At 46.3% G+C, this 19,374-nt stretch overlaps 1 protein-coding gene across 4 annotated transcripts in view; it reads right to left on the minus strand.

Moving 5' to 3' along the window:
- Window positions 1–1,483: 1,483 nt before the first annotated feature.
- RAD18 (RAD18 E3 ubiquitin protein ligase) overlaps window positions 1,484–19,374 on the minus strand; it is a 52,762-nt gene continuing 34,871 nt past the window's right edge. For 2 of the 4 annotated variants that reach the window (XM_086755771.1, XM_086755770.1), the window contains 2 exons: window positions 10,028–10,090; window positions 1,484–2,720 (listed from right to left, as the gene is read on the minus strand). In XM_086755771.1, the coding sequence (XP_086611897.1) occupies window positions 2,621–2,720; window positions 10,028–10,090 (163 nt within the window). In that variant the 3' untranslated portion in view covers window positions 1,484–2,620. The remainder of the gene's footprint in view (window positions 2,721–10,027; window positions 10,091–19,374) is intronic. The other 2 variants (XM_086755768.1, XM_086755769.1) reach the window with 2 other exon arrangements.

The raw sequence follows: 19,374 nt of genomic DNA on the forward strand, positions 1-19,374 counted from the left end.
TTGTTCCGTCCCATCGCCGTGGGCCCGCAGGGGCAGCGGGCAATCGCCCGGTGCAGCGCCGCAGCTGCGACGCTCAGATTTGGCGCGGAGCAGCGCGCAGCACAGCACGTGCATCAGCTGCGCCAGCAACGCAAGCGAGGGCAGCTTTAAATGCCAAAACCAATATAAAAAAAATAAACATCCGAGGTTTGTGTTTGCAAAGTACAAAGTAAACGTGCATAAGAAATAAACATTTTGGTTTTTATTTTAACTGAAAACAGCTCTTTGGGGGAAGCCCGCCGCAGATCCAAGATAGCAGGTCACTCTGCGGTTCCCTGCAAACGACAGCGGAAGGGTTTACACTCAAAACATTTGCAGAAGATTAAAACATTGTTAAGGAGGTTACCGCCTCCTCGCTTTCTGCCCAGGCTGACACAAGGCAAACCAAGGAGAGCCCAAGCTCTGGCTTTCTGCTTGGGGAAACGCGGATTTGAGGGAACGAAAGGAAGGAGAACAGTCATTTCCACAGCTTGCCATTTTTACACATTGGAGCATATAAAAGGGCAACACTTTTTCCCCCCTCCCGTACACCTCAAGTGGCAGGGGACGTATTGTGACGTCCCCAGGAGAGCCAGGTCGGTGCCGCTGCCAGCCAGCCCTCTGTGGCCCCAGCAGCAGCAGCCCACCAGCCCCCAGCCTGCTGGGACGACGCTCCCGGCGCTGGCACAGCCCCCTCGGAGCCACGCGCAGCACGCGTACTCACATTTCATCTTTACTCACCCTCTGCATTGATTTTTTCCTAAGTACTTTCTAGCCCGTACTGAATAAATGAGACTATTTCTCCTTACTGGGAATTGAGGTACATTTCCATCTCACCTCAGCAGTTATTAACCGCAGATTTAACTCTGCGCGTGGCCCCTGGTTCCAAAGCCACACGAGAAGTCTCTGCCATGGACTCAGCACACTGACAGCCCATTCTCTGCATCGAGGAGAGCTCCCAGGTGGTTCCGTACAGCAGGATCCCGATTTTCCCTGTGGGTCCCGCAGTTAAGGACCTCGCGCAGCACACGGCACGCGCGCTACAATTTCCAGGCTGGCCTCAGCCAGCCGGCCATCGTGCGATGAACCAGCCGCCAAGGGCTCCCAGCCCTACAGCCCCTGCTTCAGCGTGCGACTGTGCCTTGAACCCGGCACAGTGACCCGGCCGTGCCCGGCTCCGTGAGCCACCCCGAGCCCCCACGCCACAACAGGGCACCACCTCGAGCCTTATGAGAGGCACCGGCGCGTTCCTCTTTACAGCTAGAGCTCATCTTTTGCGTTCCAGTGGCACTGACGGAGTTTTCCAAGGCTATTTTCCATGTATGACAGGGATCCCTTTACCATATTAAGGAAAATGAAGTGCTGCTGCTAACTCAGCTATCATCAAAACACAACAGCCAAAGCCTCTAAGGGCTGCTCAACAGCTGATGCCAACCGATCGACATGCCATCAATGTCAAACGCAGTGATCGTTACGCACGCAAACATTTTTATTCTTCTCTGGCTAACATCACAAAATGTATGTGTCTTGTATTAATTGCTATGATTAAAAGGCAGCCCTAAAGCAGAAGTCAATAACTACTCTCTTTCAAAATGTTTCCTTTCAGTAAAAAACCAAACAAAATCAACTTGCTTTTTCCTCTGCACCTACTTACCTCAGTGGAGATTTACAGTTTATCTTCGCCACAATTACCCTGTTCTAAATAAAAATACTGCCTGCTACCAGTTTGGGGAGAATATTTTTGAAAGCGAAATGCCCAGTCCCAATTACAGCTCTAGTCCAAAGTCAAAAGACACAGAACTCTCAATCTTAAACTGATTTTGTGCTTTCTTTGCAAAGTTTCCGATGAAAGGCTATGACCAAAGCGTCAGGGCGCAGTAAGAACACCTTTGAATATTTCGCATGGTATGTATTTTGCATACAAGCTGTAATTTTAAAAACCTACCTTGTTGCTCAGGTTTACTTCAGTTTTTTTTCCACTGCTTTATTTCATTACAGAACTTCATCATCTTCTACAGAAGACCAGACCTTTTAATGCCAATATTTGTTTTAAAGCTAGAATACTTAATGTCCAGCAACCTTGCAATTCCTTTCAGATTTAATTACTTTAAACTGAAATAATGACACATATTCATGAGTAAGTTTACACAGATACATAAAAAAAAAAAAGCATATTCCTGTAGAACAAAAGTCTGCCTGTCCCTCGGCTCCTCCCACACCTCTCCCCGTGCTGAGCCAAGAAACTGGAGCGGCAGCATCTGCCGGACCCGCAGCCAAACGCTGTCCCGTGATTGCTTCCAAGAGGGCAGAGCGAGCTTCTGCGGGATGCGAGCAGGAGCAGCAGAAACGCGCAGACCCAGGTCCTTCAGCGGCAATGCTGCCGAGCTGCAGCAGGACTCTGGTCGTGTATGCCCAGTCTTAAAGGTAATGGCCCACGGTGCTGTCAACAGAAAACGTCAGCATGCCAATCCGGTTATTTTAAGGCAGCTTATGCGAAAATTCAGCGTTTTATTAAGTACCCAGATACACTGAAAACTGGAAAAACCTAGGCAGTATTTCTCAGCCTTGAGCCTTCTGCGCAGTTTCAAGCTTCACTGCAGCGCTAGCTCTTCTTCCGCTTACTCTTGGGAAGCAGTTGATCATGTTCTGACATTCGGGGCCGATGCGCCTGTCTTTTGTTAACTCTCAGACCCAGAAAACTGCTGCAGGGAAAAGAAAAAAAAAAAGAAAAAGGAAAATACGTTTTTGAAGACGCTTTAAACACAGCAAATACTGAAGGCATTATCATTATTGAAGCGCTGTAAGCAGTGTGCGGGCACACACACGCATCTGTGTTACTGGTGATGGTGAGGAGAAATAACTGCTCTGGCCTCTTGTTCAAAGATGACAGCAGCCAGGAGCCATCCCGTTCACCCTGAGCGCCCGGGGACAGGGCAGTCGCGGTGCCTCTCCTCCCGTCACCAGGGACCAGGCCGGGGCAGGAAGGAGCAGCAGCCTCTCAAGCGCCTTGCCCATAACCAAGCCGAGCCCCGGCGATGACAACACCGCGATTATGCTGTATCAGAAAGGGTCGGCTTGGAACAGAGTCACCTCAGCGGCACAGCCACCGAAGAAAAGGACGAGCAGTTTTGGTCAGTTACCCAAGAAGGCCAGCGCGTGGGGCTCCCATCTCTAAACAAGCTCTTTGCCAGGCACTCTTCTCATTTATGGACAAAGAATTTTCCACTGGAAACTCAAAGAAGTGTTTTCTTTTTAGTCATACAGTTAATTTTAAAGAAAAATATGTTAAACTAGCCATATTTAAATTAAGCACCTAATTTCCATCATTCAGCTTCACAGATTAGAATTCCACATAGTGTTGACATGAAAGATACTGCTCATCCATCAACAGCTACTGCTAATTAAACATTCTTTATAAGTGCACTCTTTTTTTTTTTTTTTGCCATTTGCTAGGATTAATCCATCCTGTGGGGACTATTCATTTGGCTTAAACTGGGAATTCACAACTCAAAATAACAACAGAAAACCCTCAAACACCAAAGTCCGTGTGTCTGTCGACTGCCGCAGGCTATACACTAAAAGAGACGAAGAGGAGCAGCCTGTATCTCAGAGCTCAGCTCAGCACCACGACAGAAACAGAGCTCCTGCATCTCTGTGCCCACTAACCATCCCAGGACGATCAGCACCAACGCCAGCAGGACGAGATTTAGCCCGTGCCTCTGGAGACGGCAGTGTGACCAAAACGCACACACCTGCGGGGCACGCAGCGCAGGGATGATGCATACGCACAACCCCACCCAGCCTCCCCAGCCCTCAGTGCTGCACACCCTAAAATGCGATGTCCATAACGCACGACGACGAAGGTGAAGGCCTTCCCCCCCCGCTCCCCCATTTCCACCCCTGCACTTGTTCAGCGCAGAGCATCACTCATTTTCACCGGGAAGCCGCTGCGGTGTTAAAGTCAGTGCAATTGGATATCGACAAACCCTCTTTACGTGTGCCATCTTGTCCCCTGCTGCGCCCCGACGTGCCCAGGACGCTCGCGGGCGGGGGGAGGCCGTGGCTGCAGGGCTGCGCACGAGGAGCCGGTGCAGCCAGGTGCCCCGCCAGCCAGGAAGCTTCTGGGAGCCCACGGCCTCTCCACCACGTCTCCCTGTGCCGTGAGGACAGACTGATCGCTTCAGGGGTTTAAAATAGATTCAGCTCTGGTTTACATTCATTTTAATTAGGGTAAGAACATTTTTGTACTCCTAGACGTTGAGCCACTGGTCGCGTGGCGCAGTGCCACCAATATTAAACACACAAAGCAAATGTACTTGACCTTCTACAGCAATGTGCAAATGTTAGTACTCTGGTAAGGCAGATCCCTTCCCAGAGCTCATGGCGCGTTTTGTAATAAGGAGGTTTGCTCGGCCGGGGACAAGACGACCCTGACTGCACCCTACGCAGTCACTTACCCCGCCCCAGGTGCAGCCAGGCACAGATACCTTGCAGTGACACGTCCAGCACCCCTCCTCACCTGAGGGAGGAGGCGAACTTGTTTCTCACAACAAGGTACACTTCGAGGTAGGCAGGCAGTGCAACAGTGCACAATTAATGACTGATAGTCCTTTTAGTCTTTTTTTTTTTTTTTAAATATTATTTTCTCCACACAACAAAGTCACCTAGGAAATTTCCCCACCTGGCATCACTTTTGGAATTTCATTGAAACCTCTACAGAAAAGCTGTGACTGCAGTTAGGAGCGTAACTGAGCCATGACTGAATGGCACAACCGCTATAAAAGCCTTTCACCAAACCCCCCAAAGATTTTCAGGCATTCAGGTCCGATACTGCCCAAGGAGGTGGCCCAAACCTGCAGTTCCGTCGGCATCGTCAACGACCTACTTGATGTCCACCTCAGAGAACCGTGAGCCTTTCAGTAAGCGCTCACCAAGAGGTACCGAGAGCCCGAAGCGCTGCCTCAGTTCCATCAAATACGGCATCCCAATAACATCACTCCACGCAAGTGGGTTTGTTACTTAACAGAGGAGGAGAGAAACAAGAAAAAAAAATTCCTTTTGGAAGCTCAGAGAGCACTGAAACTGTGCTTAGGTTGCAGGAAAGGAGTGAAGTTTTGCTAAAACTTTTGGAGCTAAAAATATGCTCCCAACTGCCCCTAAAGGATCCCGACGCTGCTCTGTTCTGTGCTTTTACAAATAAATAGCAAGGGTGTCAAAACCAAACCCAGGTACTTCTATATAAGTACTAACCTTTTATGTCAAAACAAAAACAAGGAAGAAGACTCTAGGGAAGTTAGTAATGTCTCAATTCCTTAAAAGCTTAAAAAAAATAGACAATTTATTCTAAATGCAGAATATGAATGTTTGGTGCTTCTCTCTGTCATGTAAATTAAAATGCTCTACAAACCACCGTACCCACAGAAAAGGGCACAAAATCCTGGTTCAGGACTTCATCTGTTCACGCGAGTCTCACCATCAGCTAGGACGTAACTGCACCTAGGGAAGCTGTGACCGCCAGACCAAGTTCACCTGAACGCCTGCGCAGATGAGAAGGCTTCTCATAAAAAAGCATAAAATGATAAATATTTTTCAGAAGGACTTAAGTTCACATTTGACAAGAATGAGTCATTTACATAAAGAAAAATAACTTTCTCCATTTCAGCTAAGACGATCCTGCTTTTAAGGATGGCATTCTGGAGCAATATTGGCTTGTCCTTTAGTGTGTAAAACTAAGGGCCATTGCCAAGATTTGCATCTAAAACACTAAGAAAGGACAAAGAAGTGGACTCTCCCCAATCACACCCCTATCTAACGAAAACCCTTCCTTTGGTCTCGCCTTGCAGGGAGCCCCAGCCAGGCTCCCAACTGGGCCCGTCACCAAGGGCTGGGCACGCAGCCACCTCAGAAGGGACATTCTGCAGGGCAGCACGCAGTGACGCTCTGAAATGTGCAGTCCTCGTGCCCTAACATCAAATAATGCCATTTGGGATTTCCAGACACTAGAGGACGCAGAAGCCTGAATACGGACTATTTAAAAGTACTCTCACCAGTGCCAAACGTGCCCTGGGGCCCAGGCTGCACACAGGCCATCACTGTGTCTTTCAGGCTTCACCAAGGAGCTTCACACAGCCAAGGAAAAGGCCTATCCAGCACAGGAATTCGAGTTGGCCATGAGCTACAGGGGTTTGTTCTACATGGAGAAACCTTACTGCTGATCATCTTCACCCACTGGCAGACTTTTAACACGCTCCAGAGGCAAGACAGCAACGGAGCTCAAAGCCCACAGTTTAAGTATCCGGAGGCTAAGCGTAACACAGCACGGGGCAAAGACAAACAACACTCCGACCACCAGCACCCCTAATGTGTCACTCACAAAGAGCATCCACCAGCAGTTGCTTTTGTTTGTTTGTTTGTTTCTGGGAATTTTCAAAATAAGATTACCCTTGCAAGAACAAATTACTTAGGACACAGAACGAAGCAGAAATCTCATTTAGTTTAAGGCTAGCTCTACTGTTTTACATTCTGTCTGTTTCTAGCTTTGATGTCTACATTTTTCCACACCAGAACAGTAATTACCTTATGTTCAAAACTGTATGAAAGCACAAAGCCAAAACCTGGAGCTTCTGTATCACTTGGTTCTCTTGTTTGGCAAGTATCGGATTATTAACTCTTATAAAAACAAAGTAAGAGAGATGCTATCTTTCTGGCTTAACTCAATTTCCAAAAATCTGGGCTGGCTATGAAACAGACCATCTGCCTGTTCTCCAGTACGCCAGCCGTGCCTGCCCACATGAGTTTGCCAAAGCAGAGCCCGCGTCTGACCTGCCGTGCCACTCAGCGTCCTGCGGGACTCAGCTCTGCACTGGGCAGGAAGAAAAACTCTCAAGAAAGCTGTGCCTGTGCTTTACCTAACATTCTTCTGCACTTACCAACCTGGCCAAGCTTTATTAGCGCTCAGCTTCAACAGACCCACCAAATGACTGAAGTTTCCTGGGTGCAGGAAATTGCCAAAGGAACAGATGATTCTGCTATGGATACATACCATAACTAATGCTAACATCTACTACCGCTGGGCAGAAACGCTCCATAAACAAACTCCCGCGCTGTTTTCATTACTGACATTCCTATTGCTTCTTCCACCAAGGAACGTTTTTCCAACTCATGCAAGAGGCCACCGATGCCAAACCCTTAAGCCATAGCGTATTATCTTCTGTACTGCAGAAAACAACCCTGCCAACTGGCGTCTCCACAATGGAGTTCAGGGAGGACAAAAAAAGAACAGACAATAATTTGATTGTACCATCATCAGAATTAATTGCAAGTCACTGTCTGCTGATAAAGAGACTATAGTCCACTATCTGCAAGTTTGGAGACGGCAGTCTTAAAAGATATGGAAAATACCGTTGGGAAGGTGATGACTGTTCGCCTTGCCATTCACTTTTACAAAACTTCTCAAAACTACTTTTAAACTGGATGTTTTTAACATGTGTGGTAGACTACAAAATTAAAGCTAGGTGTAATAGATAGAAGCCATATACTCCAGGCATTACAGGGACAATCAAAATATCAGAAGTACATTAAATGTCCTCCTATAGGAAGCACAGAATCATGAAAACCTAAGTTCTCCCTCAGTAAAAGAGGCTGTAATTCTTACAGAAAATAAGCTCAACATGAGCCGGCAATGTGCGCTCAGAGCCCAGACAGCCAACAGCATCCTGGCCTCCAGCACCTCTCCACCCAGGGCTTCCAGTCCTCTCAGGGAAACCTCAGCCCTGACAAAGCAAGCATGTGTAATTGCCTTTACAGTTTGAGCTGACTACTGTTCTTCCTGAATGTAATCTCCCCCGAAAATGAAGCAGGTGTATTGACTCTGCAATACTGACGTGGTATTTTGTCCCAAACTGGTTTTACCAAAATGCCTTAAGACCTGACCAGGTGGATTTTTCCCAAAGACTGGACATTCCAACAGACTGTCAAGCAGACAAACAGCACACATTGAATTATAATTTTAGAAAAAATATATTTCTTAGGATATTAATTCTTATTATATAAGTCAGGGCAGGCACAGAAGTACAATGACAGGAAAGCATTCATTAAAAAAAAAAAAAAAATTCTATTGGATAGCCAGGAACAGTAATGCCACCCGCTCCCCGCCAGACAAGCGTCTGCAGTCCCGTGGAAGGAGCCCCGCTGTCCACTGCTGGAGCACGTCCAGCTGCCGCCAGCCCTGGCCAGGCTAGCAAAGAGCTCCGCAGGCTAGCGAGGAGCAGGGGCACGATCCTCCTCAGCAGGAGCCAGCACTGACACAATGAGCAAGGAACCACGGCCACAGGAAACGCGGCAGAAAGCACCTGCCCTGCAATCTAGACACAGCCTCACAGTGTTAGCAGACTGTGAGAGACGAGAACGAGCTCAGAAGCATTTGCAGCAACTGATAAGAGCAAACATTACCAAGCTCCATAAACTCACTGAGTTCCCAACTGCAACCACGAGGAAATCAAGAATCTTCTAAGTTCTCATGTGCCCATCCTCACCTCCTCCCTGCTGTCCCGCTACTGTCCCTCCCTACCCCGGTTTCCCCCCAGACCAGAGGCAGCTCTTGTCACGCGCACACCACCAAGGACAGAGGCGCACACACATGGGAACTGCTCTCCTGCAGCTGGCAGGGGCAGCTCTCAGCTGTCCTGGCTTCTCCACTCATGGCTTTCACTCCTCTCCAGACAGAAGCTGATGCACTCAAACGGGCAGGCACTCATTTTCTCCATCTCTTGCTGTATTTCGTACTTCACTGCCCGCCTCCACGAGTCACTTACAGGTACTACAAAATAAAGCGCGCTGGTGAGCATCTTTCCCGTAAACACCGCTCACCTTCCTAAAGCGATGCCTCTCCACAAGAAAGGTTTCATGATTACTCTCTGCTTTTCCAGCGGTGTACTCTCACATTGATCTCTGACGCCACTCTAACAAGGCCTTATCACTGCTTCCATTAAAGCTCCTTAAAATCCATTAGATTGTCCAACACACATTTTAAGAGAGCTTCAAATGTTACTTCTGTCATTAATCATGAATTTTAAGAGCTGTCACAATCTATTGACCACACATGTATGTAATGGATAACAGTGAAAACTGTCATAAATGCTCTTTAAAAAGCAGGCTAAGAGAATGAAATGCAACGTGGTTCTCATTACGCCCCTATGATCAGCTACCAAAGTGGACGTGACATTCGAAGAGCGATCTCGGATCGAGCCAGTTCCAACTGCAAGGGCAGACTCCATCACTCTTCATTCCTGTTTCTGTGTATAATGCCCACAGAGCTTTTCAGCTGATCTAACACTAGGCTGTTTCAGATTTCACTCTAACCGCACATCTCCTGTGCCTCCATTCATCCCTGTATTTCCCCTCCACCTTCATCCATTTCATTGGGTTACTCCAGGAATCCTTGGATGGTTTCTTAGGATTTCTTTGTACAACACCTTGCACAGCTAGGCCCAGATTTTAAATACTAGCACTATATAACAGAAGTGGATTTTCAGTTTTAAGAGATAAGATGTTAAGATTTTAAAAACAAGAAAGTGCTCATCTCTCTTCAAATAGAAATAAGTCAAAAAAGATGCTGCAATTCCAGCTGTTCAACTTGACAGAGATGAGGCAGAGGTGAGACTTGCAACCATGTAACTTTAAATAGAAGAGCAGATTCTCTTAATTTTCCATTAAAATAAGTTCCTTCATTATTTTTTCCTTTTTCTTCATATATTTTCGTACTCAAATATACGTTAGAACAATAACTTTCAACTAGTCATCTGTGGATGACTGAGGCACCCAGGTATTATTTTCCAAGGATACAAAAACACTGACCAAATTGTATCTCACACAACTGCAGAGATTCATCAAGAACCTGACTTTTTAGAGGCATTTGCCTCTCCTGCAGAAAACGTGTAGGATTCCCCAAACTGCAAAATATTGACCTAAATCAGTCACAACCACTTTTTCACCCATATAATCTACTTACTTGTCAGAGGACGCTGCACATGTCTCGGGCCCTTGCAGATCTCTAAAAATGTCTGAACTGGAGCTGAAGGGGAAAAGAAAACAGATGTAAATGAATTTAGCAACACCGACAGCAAAGCAGGCCCCACGTAGCAAAGGCAGAACCTGCAGCTGAGAGAGACCCCTCCACACAGCACGGGCAATGAGAACTCAGTTCAACCAACGAGAACTAATTTCACCCAACAGCACAGTCCAGAAAGTTCTGGCTCTGCATGCCATAATTTTCAGAGGTATTACTGGGGCTCATTGTCACTATTTAGCACACAAGGCAATTCCCTCTGTCCATGCCTGCTTGTTGGTAACTACACCACCCCCATATTCACGCACCGCAGACGATTTCTCTGGAGAGGATTCGCAGGATACCGCGGTGGGTAAAGTACAACATTTCAAAGAGTGAAGGTGTTTTCAACCTCAAAACTCAAGGCTTAGGTGTAAGCGTACATTTTGACCATAACAAACAAAAAAAAATGAATCAACATCAAAGAAAACCCTTCACAGTGCAATCATTAGTGACAAAATGCAAACTGCCAGGGCTGCCAGCACACCCCGAGGAGAGCCAAGCGAAGGGAGCTGTGCCAGCCAGCACAGCAGCTCACCCCACGAGGCGAGGCGGCTCCTTGGGGCTGCCTGAAGCACGTTTCCCGTGTCAAACCTACCTTTCGAGGGAAAGGCACAACCTAGAACAGACGAAAGCGCCCGCTACGCAGGGGCATAACAATCTCCAGCTGCTAGCTGTCGCTGCAGTAAAATGTTTTGGCCCCGTGGTTTGATCACGAATTCTGAAAAGAATTCAACTGACCATTGAAACTCATATTTCATAAAGCTATTTATTTCTTAATAAAAATAATTAATTTTAAACTTTAATGAATGCTTTTCTTAGATAAAGCGGGAAAAAAAAGCACTGAGATGCACTGGGTGCCTTGGATACTGCAAATTGAGGTGCATGAGGATTGAACCAACCTAGATGAGTCACAACCTTTTTCTTAACCTGCTTGAACAGATTGTTTAGTTTTTCATCTTCACACAAAATTTTACATTCTAACAGGACAAGGAAAATAAACGATTTCTTTTCTAAGTCAGTATGTGTATACCCGCAGTACAGAACACATCAGGTCAAACTCAGGCACAGTGCCAGACAAGTGAGAAGCTTCGGTGTAAGGGATTTAAGGTGGTAACTCTAAATAAATAAGAACAACCACCCCACATCATGGGGGTTACGGCAATAAGCTCAACCCTACCAACCTGGCTAACGAGGGAATCGAGCAACTCCTGTCCTTGCTCAGTAAGCCTTCAGGCTGCCGCAGTAACCAGAGCCCAAAACACCATCCCAGGCTGCTTTTGTAAGAGCGCGCGCTGGACTGGAGCTGAAGCACTCATCTGCAGAGCTGAAGGGCTGCCTTACCCCCGCTGCTGTCACAGGAACGAGGGGTCCACGTCCGCTCCTCGTGGGACCCACGTGCCACGGCTGCTTACCTGACGTGCCCTCAGCAAGGGCGGAGCAGAATTCTGCTGGCTACATTTGTACGTGCTTTGCAGCAGTCACAGAGGCTACTTAAACCCTGAATGCCACTCTCACTGGAGGAACCCACGCGTGTGTAGATGTGCACACACGTACGTACACACGTCTCTCGTTCACTGCAAGTACGAGCACAGTGACACCAGTCAGACCTCCTCACATGCTCAAAGTTAAAAAAACCCCAAAACCTACACGTTTTCTGGCTGTATTTGGAATAAGAAAAGTTTGTCACATCTCAATAAAATCCGCATTAAGTGAACACAATACTCTGGTCAGTTATTGATAACTAACATCTCTCGCATGTTCAGGCTCCGTGACATCAGCTATTGCAAGGATTCTCAAGTCTATGCCAAACTGCAGGGTTGCAGAAATCAACTAACAAGTTGGAAAATGTTGTTTTCTGGAAACTAACTTTCAAGGAGACGCCTGGCAGCTCAAGCAGTCTGTAGGTTATTGCAGGAATTACATAACAAACTGTGTTACACAAACAGTTGGGAGATCTTACTGTAAACCATGGGACAGCAGTTGGATCCCAGTTCTCTTGGATCTACTTTAAAGGTTTTACAACAAAATTTATCCTCTGCTTGTTAGAAGAGAGCAGACATAAATTGTAAAAACATATCCCCAAAGTCATAACTTTATACACAGATATTGGTGCGTTTGTGTGTTTGTTCAAAACACATGAAGGACAACAGCCCCAAACACGCGTTCTGCCAGGCCCGACTCCACACAGCAAAGCAGAGCCTGGCGGCACGGAGAGCTGCTGAGGTTTACAAACGGTATGTCTGCCAAAACAAAAATTTTAATGGACAACATGGTTCATACTAGAGAGGTCGTCTTGGTAGAGAAGGCCCACGTAGTGATTTTTGCAGGCACTTTTCAAAGGCGAGGCCACATCCACAGCTCCTGGGACGAAGGACGGTGTGAGCTGCCCACCGCCCCTCCCAGCCCCAGTGCCCCTCCCAGTGCAGGTACCAGGGCCTGCTGTCCGTTTTTACCAGTTCAGTACCAGTTTTGCTGGCTGAAGTGCACTTTGTGCAAACACACAGTAAACCGCACTCCTCGCCAGAACTACAGACGCCCCTGCACTGGCCCCGCTGGAGAGTTACACGCTGAAGAGCAAGAACCGTTCTGTACCCAACTGCCACGTCCCAGGGGCAGCAGTCGAAGCCCGGGCTCAGGAACCAGTTCACAGATTGCTGAGAACAGGATTCAGAAGTTCACAGAAAACATTTAACACTCATAACATATTGCATTGTTAGAGAGAAGATAATAACTCAAACAGGAGCAGGAATTTAAACCCATGTAGTGTCCTCGTGCAGCTGAGGAGGCTCAGGGTGGGCTGAGAGATCTGGGCACACCCCATCCTTCACAGAGCCCTCTGGGGACAACGTCTATTTGAGGCAGATACCAAAAATACACACAAAGCACTAGTGCCATATGGAGGAAATTATTTTGAAACAAAATGGATTTAAAAGTTTTGCGTGCAACATTAGAAACTCTTCCATGGTTCCCCAGGAACTGTCATGAACCGCTGAATAGATCTGTCAAATTACAAACATCACCCAACACAGCAGCAGGGATACGGAAACAAAATCACCTGAAATTAAAAGCAGTGACTGCATTTTCAGGGAAAAATGTTTTATCCATGCGCCAATTACCAAAACTACTGCTTTCAATAACTGGAAGAGGAGCAGGCACAGCCCAAACCCAGCCTCCAGTGCTCGGGTGGAGGCGAGGAAGCCGGGGGACACAGCCAATGGAAGGAAGGGGGTCACCAGATCTTCCCAACTGCTCCTCAAAGCACGAGCTAAACAGGGATACGTCCTGGTAACGCAACTGTCTGCTGCATCCGTGACCATTACCTGCGTTCCTTAGTCACCGAGCTTGCCTCTTCCCATAGCCTGGTCTCAGGCAAACGTTTAAATTTCTGATTTCCAGACCAAATCTAATATGAAATGTTCAAATTAAAAACATGGTAAAACAAACTGTAAAAGCAATGGTGGATGGGGAAAGTTTTGAAGTCAAGCTTTTTTTTTTTTCCACTCTCAAAATTATAAATCTGTCAAAAACTCATTTTCCGTACACAAACTGGATGCCCAAGGAATGAGTTATCATAGTTCTAAATCCTACCCCAATGTTCCAGTTACATCTAAAAAGAAAAAAAAAAAAAAAAAACCGGGAGAGGAGGACAAGAGGCTATTTGTGTGCTTTTAGTCCCCTAAAATAGAAAAAAACAGGTTTGATGCCTGAACATGATGTACTTCCTTGCCTTGAAAAATGCAGCGCTATTATCATGTATCACCAACTGCGTTTGTCACAAGCAAAACAATAAAAGTGAACAAATTTGGCTAACACACAGAGCAATAATGAAATTTCATAATTTGCATGTGTAATTCACAGTCTACGCCTACCAAATGATTTTAAAACTGAGCACAAGATGTCCTCGAGCGAGCTGCACCTCAGCCTACACGTGTAGACGTGAAGGGGCTACCAACCCAAGAGGCCCCCAGGCAACCAAACCAACTCTCAGGCTGTAACTGCGCGGAGAGAGCGAGGGTTTCCGTTCGTACCTGTGCCGACCCGGCTGCGGGGTAGGAACTTTCCAGCTGCAGCTACAACGCCCTTTGTTTCGGAATTTCTTCAAGCAATCTGTTGTTCCAAGCCGGCCACTCAATGACATAGCTCTCTGCACCCAGTCTCTCTCAAACATCAGTTTATTCTACAAAGACTGAGCAACTGCTTGATTTTGAGTTGAAGTAATGATGTACCTTTTCTACTACACACAGGGGGGAAAAATTGTTTGCAAATTAAAAAAAACCTCCTTAAATATGCCAGACAGCTGAAAAACAATTATCAAAAAAACATTTTCAACTAAGCAAAAGAAATTTTGGCTACCAACTGAATTCATATTTTAAAGTAATTCTTTTTTTCCCCTGAAGAAAACTCCTAGCTCATCTTACCACTGAATGAATCCACTTAAACTGGAGAAAATGAATTAAACAAAAAAGAAAGCTACCTCATTGCGTATGTTGTTTCTCTAAGTTTTAGCCTAGGAGGCCCAAAGAGATCACAGAATTTAGAACAGTTTTGTTCTATTGTTCACTATTTTCTGCCAGTTCAATACCCCACGGGTATTTACCTGTACCGGGGCCAGACAAAGCAAAATACATCTTCAGACTTTATTGAGACTCCAAATCCAAGACAATTTCCCACAGGAGGTTTCTGTCCTTATCTTTAAGAAAGGTCACTATTCTATCCTGAGACTTTACGTACCAGTTCCAGGAGAGAACTGTTAGAGCAAACGCGTTACAGTTCTGGACCGGAGCTGTTCAGGGTGCAGCGGGCTGACGGAAGGGGACAGGGCGAGGAGGTTCCGTTTCCCGGACTCCGTCAGGTCTCCAGGCTGAGAGCAGCACAGCTCCAGCGACTCCAGCAGCTCCCCAACCCAGCCTCATGTTTCCGCACGACCGGACTCCTCTGGGCACTTGCAGATAATCCACCCGGGGTGAACGATTCCTTTCCTGACCATCATTTGGATTGGGCTCCCCATACTCGGCTTTTTTTTATTTTTAAAGATAAACACACCATCTTAAAATAGTGAGAAAAAAGCTGACGTAAGTGTGAACAACATGTCTCACTCTAAAAATGAAAGAGGCAAACGTCTCTTTGAATTTGTTTATTTGAAGGCCGATTAAGTTCTCTCTTGGCTTCACGGTGAACAGCCAGTGGCCTCGCATCACTCCATCTTGCTGTGTGTTATGGACTTAGCTCTGGCACATGCACCGTGGATTTTTTTCCCTCAATGCTGGCATGAGAAATGAGCTACACGCTGGCTCCTTTCACCAGTATCATTTGAAGGTGAATGCCTCGTCACAAGGAGTGAGGGAAAATGGTTTTCTGCCTTGCAATCCTACTTCCACTTCAGACTGCCCGTGTAAGTAGTACGGTCTCACTGCAGGAGTGGCCGTAAGTCCTGCGTGACATCCCAGATTAACCATTTACCACAAAGCCTTCCCCGCTTCCCAGTACCTCCTCCTCAAACCACGCACCCCTGGCACCACCAAGCATGGCTTCATCTCCATCTTGGGAAGACAGCAGGCTTGCCAGTCTGGGATTTTCCCCAGGGCTCCTCATGGAGGGCTCTCATCTGTACTAAACCTTACTAAACCTGTTTCATTGTTTTTCTTGACTCTTTCTAGGCTTTCTTGGCTTTCAGTGGCCTCCTCTGCAGCTCAGGAGCATGCCTTGGAGGCTCTGCCTTCAGAAAAGGAAAAGATCTGCTGGCTCCATCTCAACTGCTTTCCTTGGGAGTCTGGGATTGGTTGGGACACCACGCAGGCTAAAGCGGCAAAGAGCGCTGGTGTGCTACCGCTTCTGTTTTCAGGGCTCACAGATGTCCAGACCCCACGGCTCTAGACTAGGGCCTGATGTCTTTCTGGATACAGGCCACATGTAATCGCTTTTCCCCAAAAACATCTGAGATTCAGTTGTTACTGTTTGAAGTGACTCCTCCGGGATACTCTCCACCATGCCTCACAGCTCTTGGCCATTTGTTACGGCTCACGGTTTTTGGAAGAAAGGTATCAAACAACAACATAGCAGAGAAGTTTCATCATCCTTCCACAACGAACCCGTATTTGAGGCCAAAAATCAAGGATAAAACACTCCTATCTGACATTGTAATAGACATCATCTCTGAGCCAAAGCAGTTCAAGATTTATGAAGTCAAAAATCTACCAAAGAACTGGAAAAGGCAGTTATTCCCCCAATCAACACATTTTCATACATTTCTCTCATTGACAGTGATGGCCAGCCTAGGCCAACGCTTTCTTTAAGTTCAGACTGAAGCAGCCACCCGGGAAGAGCTGACACAGCGTTTTCAACCCTTCCATCCTGTCACCGGTCTCTTTGACAGACTGCTGCCTACCGCGAGGTTTTCAGCGGATCGCTGCCCCCCAGGGAACGCCAGGCTAACTGAAGCACAGCTCTCTATTTCCACCTCTTCTACCACTGATGAGCTAAAGTTCAAACTCAGCACAGCACATAAATCCAAGTGACCAGCTAAACCCAGATCTTAGATCCTGATCAATAGCTCCTAAACTGGATGCCAAAAAGCCCCACTCACTGCAAATGAGGCCCCTTACCCGTGTACGACGCTCAGCTGGCAGACGCCGCAGTCACTCCGTGCATTCCAGCGGCAGAGATTTATACACACTGTGGATACAGCACTTTTCCACCAGGATTTCAAAATTAAGTCACTGTGTTCCAGGGTACACATTTCAGATGAGGCCAGCAATATATACTGTCTACCGTTGCAAGTCTTTCACTCCAGTCATCCAGAACATTTTCTTCTAACACAAACTTTTAAAGAGAAATAATTTGTTTAAAAAACGGAATACTATCCCCATTATATAAGATACTTTTAATGGAATATTTCCTCTGCATAGATCATTAACTGGCTTATCATTGCCCCACCTAGTTTCTTCTTAATTTTCCTATTGTTTAAATAGTTGCATAAAAGTTGGCTTCAGTCCCAGAAAGTAGAACGCAGTGAGACTATTTATACGGAGCACTAAAGTTCTATGAAAGCTTTATGCATGACTTCAGAGCCTTGAAAAATTACCCTTTAAAAGTCACGGCTTTGTTTTGGTGTTTCTCTGTTAGGCCTGTTTTGCTTTCTTGGTGGGATGGTCCATTTATGGAGGCCAAACATGTTTGGGTCAATGCTATAACCTCCGTGCACGGCCTGTAGCTTTTTTCCAGCAGGTGTAAAATTTTTATTTTCTCAACTTTGGAATAATATATATGAATTATATATTGAATAATATATGTGAATAATAATAACATAGATGAATTCTATATTGAATAATCACGACTAATACAGTATGAATCACACCGGCGCTTACTGCAGACTGCGTGAATTTCTATCGCTGACCAGCTGCTCCCTTAGCAGATGCTGACAGGAGACTGACAAAAGACAGACGGTCTGATGAAGGAGAAAACACAAGAATCATTAATTTACTCGCAGCATCATTTTGCAGAACAAAATGTTTCAATTTTCCAACCTCAAGACTGTTTTGTTATATTCTATATGCTGCTCAAAATCCCGATTTCCTTCTAACCCATCGTAACACCAGCCCTCCCTTTGGAAGTGCTCTCTTCATAAAAACACGGCGTGCAGATCGGGACTTTGAAATATATTTCAAGTTGTGACATTTCAATGGGAAAAACATTTACGGTTGTCAAAGGATATCCTCTTATTATCAGAAATAAAATAGAAGCCTCAGAAAATCATTACTTGGTACAATAGCACAACGCTTCTTAAACCCTCAAAATCTAAGTCATTCTTTTTTGATTTGTGCTGTATTTATTTCACTGTCCTTAACCAAACATTAACCCCACGGTAACAGGAGTGACATCTCCATCTTTCACGCCGTCTATGTGACTACACCCACTTTTGACAATCCCTGAAAACCTTGCCCTAATTCAGTCCCATTTTGCCAACACCCGCCTCGCATAAGCAACGTCCTGGGCGTCCGAGCCACGGCCCAACAGCCAGAACTCCACCGGCCAAAGCCAGAACCTGCCACACAGGGCCAGACGAAGCCCCGCGCACGCACTGGGACAGCAGACCCGCTGGTTTTCAGAGGAGCTAGCAGAACTGAAACACTAAAGACAACAAGCACATTTGGTTCTCTGTCACAAGCATCCTCCCAGATCAGGATTTGAAGAGGGGCGACCCCCAGAACCTTTGGCTGCCTCCCAGAAGGCACAGGGGATCGCAGCAGCGTTCAGAACAGTACAGCATGGCCCGAAGAACGCTCGGTGGTCAAACGAGAGGGGCCTTCCACGACAAGGCATCGCTTGTCACTTCAGCTGAGCCTTCCCTGTGCTCTCCTTGCCGTTTTCACCTTCTTGAGTGGAGAATAAAAGCAGGGGCGTGGATGTAAGATGCGAACCTGCACTGCGTGATGCCCTATGGCACGCGCCAGAGCCCACCTGCCACCCAGTTGGGTTTAATGCACAAAATAACGGGGCTGGAGGGAACCAAACCAAAAAAATCCACCCCTTCGGTGAACTTCTTGACCAGCACAGTAGCTAGCTTTTCAGGTTATGCAACTGCCTTATATTTAAAGAAAAATAAAAAACACACCACCCATACAAACCAGGGGATATGCACCAAGGAGGAAAGCGAAGAGAAAATCCCAGAGAGATTCTGAAAAAACAATTCTGTGCAGACTCTAGTAATTCTGTTCTTGTTCCACAGGAGCTGAATTGAAGATAAACCACAGGGAGCTATTAAGGATAGTTTTTTTAAAAGAAGGTCCAAATATCTGTGATGCATACTCACTGGTCTGTACAAACTGAGAGATTCTGTGTTTGATTCAAGAAGTCTATGGAAATATTTCATCTGGAGAAACCAAATGCATACAAAGAAGAAATAAACAACTCTGCCTTGAGCCAGACATACACAAACGCACGCAGGCTTTCCAACAAAATCTGCCAGCTTGGGCCATGAAAGCACACTCAGATCATTAGTGACTGCCACATGCTAATATCCTTCAGCAAACTTTCCTGCAGCGTCCCAGACACACTTTCACCCAGACTTTAAGCTGATATACACAAGCCTGCAGACAGAAAAAGGTAACGAATAAAAGTTTAATATCAAAGGCCATGGGGAGGATCATTTATAATGTCACTCACACACCAAACTGGCAGTGAAACAGAGATTTAATGATACCTTGGATAAGCTAACACAAGCCCTTTCTACCTCCCAAGAATTCACTTTG

This window comes from Chlamydotis macqueenii, chromosome 10 (genome assembly GCF_036417535.1).
Source record: "Chlamydotis macqueenii isolate bChlMac1 chromosome 10, bChlMac1.mat, whole genome shotgun sequence".
Classification (NCBI taxonomy): domain Eukaryota; kingdom Metazoa; phylum Chordata; class Aves; order Otidiformes; family Otididae; genus Chlamydotis; species Chlamydotis macqueenii.